The sequence below is a fragment of the Oncorhynchus masou genome, unplaced genomic scaffold (assembly GCF_036934945.1).
Source record: "Oncorhynchus masou masou isolate Uvic2021 unplaced genomic scaffold, UVic_Omas_1.1 unplaced_scaffold_10116, whole genome shotgun sequence".
Lineage (NCBI taxonomy): Eukaryota > Metazoa > Chordata > Actinopteri > Salmoniformes > Salmonidae > Oncorhynchus > Oncorhynchus masou.
In genome coordinates this window covers 4,843-9,630 of record NW_026999819.1, presented here as the reverse complement: position 1 = coordinate 9,630, position 4,788 = coordinate 4,843, and the positions used below count along the sequence as shown (strand labels likewise).

Sequence of the window (4,788 nt, the reverse complement as noted above, 5' to 3'; positions counted from 1 at the left end):
ATGTGTGTGTTGCAGCGGCCCTGACACTCCAGAGACCATTGAGCTGGAAATCAAGGTCAACAGCAACTCCAAAGAGGGCCTGATCCTGTGGCAGGGAGTGGTATGTCCTAACCTGACCACCGTACTCATGCACCCCCGGGGCAATACTCAGCACTATTTTTCATCCTTACTATCTAATCACATATTTACCAATAACCTACCATACGGAACTTTGATTCAGCACTTCCGTTTCCACTCACTGTCATTAATAACAGTAATTATAATAATACATTGGATTTGTGTCACGCTTTTCTAAGACTAAAAGTGGTTCACTGGCATTCAACCGCTCTTTTCCTTTTGGTTGTTTCTCATGTTTTTAACTGGCTCTCACATCTCACTTCTTTCTCATTGTATTGAGATTGATTTAACTTACAGACTGGCTGTCGGTTTGGCATGTTGGCTCTGAGCGAGCCACGTCACAGTTCCAGGTTCAGGCATGGTTTGGCATGTTGGCTCTGGGCGAGCCACGTCACAGTTCCAGGTTCAGGCATGGTGTGGCATGTTGGCTCTGGGCGAGCCACGTCACAGTTCCAGGTTCAGGCATGGTTTGGCATGTTGGCTCTGGGCGAGCCACGTCACAGTTCCAGGTTCAGGCATGGTTTGGCATGTTGGCTCTGAGCGAGCCACGTCACAGTTCCAGGTTCAGGCATGGTTTGGCATGTTGGCTCTGAGCGAGCCACGTCACAGTTCCAGGTTCAGGCATGGTTTGGCATGTTGGCTCTGGGCGAGCCACGTCACAGTTCCAGGTTCAGGCATGGTTTGGCATGTTGGCTCTGGGCGAGTGGTTTGGCATGTTGGCTCTGGGCGAGCCACGTCACAGTTCCAGGTTCAGGCATGGTTTGGCATGTTGGCTCTGGGCGAGCCACGTCACAGTTCCAGGTTCAGGCATGGTTTGGCATGTTGGCTCTGAGCGAGCCACGTCACAGTTCCAGGTTCAGGCATGGTTTGGCATGTTGGCTCTGGGCAAGCCACGTCACAGTTCCAGGTTCAGGCATGGTTTGGCATGTTGGCTCTGAGCGAGCCACGTCACAGTTCCAGGTTCAGGCATGGTTTGGCATGTTGGCTCTGGGCGAGCCACGTCACAGTTCCAGGTTCAGGCATGGTTTGGCATGTTGGCTCTGAGCGAGCCACGTCACAGTTCCAGGTTCAGGCATGGTTTGGCATGTTGGCTCTGGAGCGAGCCACGTCACAGTTCCAGGTTCAGGCATGGTTTGGCATGTTGGCTCTGAGCGAGCCACGTCACAGTTCCAGGTTCAGGCATGGTTTGGCATGTTGGCTCTGGGCGAGCCACGTCACAGTTCCAGGTTCAGGCATGGTTTGGCATGTTGGCTCTGAGCGAGCCACGTCACAGTTCCAGGTTCAGACATGGTTTGGCATGTTGCTCTGAGCGAGCCACGTCACAGTTCCAGGTTCAGGCAGTTCAGGCATGGTTTGGCATGTTGGCTCTGGGCGAGCCACGTCACAGTTCCAGGTTCAGGCATGGTTTGGCATGTTGGCTCTGAGCGAGCCACGCCACAGTTCCAGGTTCAGGCATGGTTTGGCATGTTGGCTCTGGGCGAGCCACGTCACAGTTCCAGGTTCAGGCATGGTTTGGCATGTTGGCTCTGGGCGAGCCACGTCACAGTTCCAGGTTCAGGCATGGTTTGGCATGTTGGCTCTGGGCGAGCCACGCCACAGTTCCAGGTTCAGGCATGGTTTGGCATGTTGGCTCTGGGCGAGCCACGTCACAGTTCCAGGTTCAGGCATGGTTTGGCATGTTGGCTCTGGGCGAGCCACGTCACAGTTCCAGGTTCAGGCATGGTTTGGCATGTTGGCTCTGGGCGAGCCACGTCACAGTTCCAGGTTCAGGCATGGTTTGGCATGTTGGCTCTGAGCGAGCCACGTCACAGTTCCAGGTTCAGACATGGTTTGCCATGTTGGCTCTGAGCGAGCCACGTCCACAGTTCCAGGTTCAGGCATGGTTTGGCATGTTGGCTCTGAGCGAGCCACGTCACAGTTCCAGGTTCAGGCATGGTTTGGCATGTTGGCTCTGGGCGAGCCACGTCACAGTTCCAGGTTCAGGCATGGTTTGGCATGTTGGCTCTGAGCGAGCCACGTCACAGTTCCAGGTTCAGGCATGGTTTGGCATGTTGGCTCTGGGCGAGCCACGTCACAGTTCCAGGTTCAGGCATGGTTTGGCATGTTGGCTCTGGGCGAGCCACGTCACAGTTCCAGGTTCAGGCATGGTTTGGCATGTTGGCTCTGGGCAGAGCCACGTCTGCAGTTCCAGGTTCAGGCATGGTTTGGCATGTTGGCTCTGGGCGAGCCACGTCACAGTTCCAGGTTCAGGCATGGTTTGGCATGTTGGCTCTGGGCGAGCCACGTCACAGTTCCAGGTTCAGGCATGGTTTGGCATGTTGGCTCTGGGCGAGCCACGTCACAGTTCCAGGTTCAGGCATGGTTTGGCATGTTGGCTCTGGGCGAGCCACGTCACAGTTCCAGGTTCAGGCATGGTTTGGCATGTTGGCTCTGGGCGAGCCACGTCACAGTTCCAGGTTCAGGCATGGTTTGGCATGGTTTTGACAGCCCTGGTTTGATTGACTGCACTGCATGTTGCCTGGTTGTTGCTTTGCCTCTCTAACCCAAGCCCCTTCCCATCTTCCCCAGGAGTCAGTTAATGGCGCTAGCCATTTCCGCAAGATGCATGCTAGTAAAAAGGTATCCACCTCACCAAAACACCTGGTAAATATGCTATATTTCAGGATATGTACTTCATGTATAGATATATTGTAAGATGATTTGACAGTCTTACACTATATCTATACCATAACTATGGAATACATGTTTTGAACTTGTGTTGTTTTCTCCGGCTGGAGCAGCCTACTAGCTTTAATTAACAATTAAATACAATCAATCCTTAACCATAATATGTATGTTGAATAATATGCACGATGGCTGTGACAGCTACAATGCTCATTGTTATGTTGCATGTAACATTTGTTCTGTACTACCAAAAGGAGCTTGATTCAGGTTTGTGATCAAAGCCTGAATAGGTCTAAAAGTATATTTGTGTGTATCTTATACAATACTGGGAACTCCACAAGTCTTAATACAAAACCTGTGCGCTCAGTAGATGAAAAAATCCATTATGGTTTTACTGTATGATCCAGATATACAGTATGTTAGATATACTGTACAGTATATCTCCCATGCTCAACTGGCTGACCGCGGTCCGATTTGGACCCAGAATGGGGTTAATACGGACCGCGGTTCTCAACTACTCGGTTGGGCTTCGACCCGTGGTATCATATAAACACACATAAGACATGGATTCTCTGCAAAATGTGAAGAATTGTGGGAAATTAGGTTTAAAATTGCAACATTTTCTCTCCTCCAACAAAAACAGTGTGAGCAGTTTGGGGTGAGGAGGTGGGGGTTTGTTACTACGCCAAAAAATGACAATATTCATCCAGACCTTTGCCACCTAGGACATGTGTCTGACCAGACCTTCTCAAGTAGAATTTGAGTATACCTACTGTATATGCTATTTTACTGTCTGTCATTATACTGTCATAACTTTCCTATACTTTGTAATCTAAATATCTTTATTTCTAGGAACTTGGAGATCAAGGCAAGGGCAAGGACTTTATCAGTCTTGGTCTGCAAAACGGACACTTTGTCTTCAGGTAAGAAAGCATGACTGACATAACTGTGGTGGTATCCTAAGGAATATGCCCATGCTGTTCGTATATCTGATTGGTAAAGTAAATATTGTTTGCACCAGTCCTAAATAAGCACATATGGTGGGGTCCAAAATGATTGACACCTGTCATAAAGGTGAGCAAGAATGACTGCATAAAATAAATAATTAAAATACTGAGCTATATTGTATACTCATCTTTATCATGGATGTAAGTAATTTCAGGCCCCAATGTAGGTCTTTATTCTCTTCTATGTAGTCCCAGTAGTAATGCTGCTGTTGCATATTCCCTGTCTGTCCACAGCTACCAGCTGGGCAGTGGTGAGTCTCAGATCCAGTCCAGAGAGCCCATCAACGATGGCAGATGGCACAAGGTCACTGCTGTGAGGTAACACACAGTACATGACCTTCCAGTCTCATGCTCCGTTACAACTTGTATTATTCACCTCTTATTCCACATACAGTGGAAGATCTACTGTTAATAGAATAGAAAATGTTTATAGTTTTAGTAGTGATTTATTTTCTCAACGAATGTTCTCTGTGCTTTGTGATGAAGTGTAATGATTATACGAGTAAGGAACGTTTTCTTCTGTGTGTGTGATCAGAACTGGTAAACAGGGATATATTCAGATAGACGGAGGAGCCATTCAACAAGGACAATCACAAGGCAAAAGCATCATGGTGAACACCAAAGGCAACGTATACCTGGGTATGTGTCTTTCTTCCTGTTAGAGACATGTTGGGAAAATGTCAAGTATTAATTTTCAAGGTCTCCAAAAAGTTTGAAAGTACAGTGTTGACAGAGGTTGTTATGTACTTGAGTGAAGACCCAAAAGCGGTTTTAACAGAAAACAGAGTTCTTTAATGAAAAACAGGAATGGCCTAAATCCTCTTCCAACGTTGACAATGGAACAAAAAGAACGTAGTATAGTGCAGGATGCACCTGCCAGGCAGACTCCGACAGGATAGGACAAGGTGGAAGCAAACGAGACGACAGCTTGCTTCTGGCATCAAAAACACAAACAAGAATCAGACACTGAAAGTAGCAGGAACAGAGAGAGAAATAGAGA

The 4,788-nt window shown here is 48.2% G+C and overlaps 1 protein-coding gene across 1 annotated transcript; it reads left to right on the top strand.

Moving 5' to 3' along the window:
• Nucleotides 1-19: 19 nt before the first annotated feature.
• LOC135528675 (basement membrane-specific heparan sulfate proteoglycan core protein-like) lies at nt 20-4,427 on the top strand (the record flags this gene model as incomplete). Its single annotated transcript, XM_064957790.1, has 5 exons — nt 20-100; nt 2,686-2,760; nt 3,634-3,704; nt 4,023-4,106; nt 4,324-4,427. Coding segments are annotated over exons 2-5 (301 nt in total), but the record flags the coding sequence as incomplete, so codon positions are not given.
• Nucleotides 4,428-4,788: the final 361 nt, after the last annotated feature.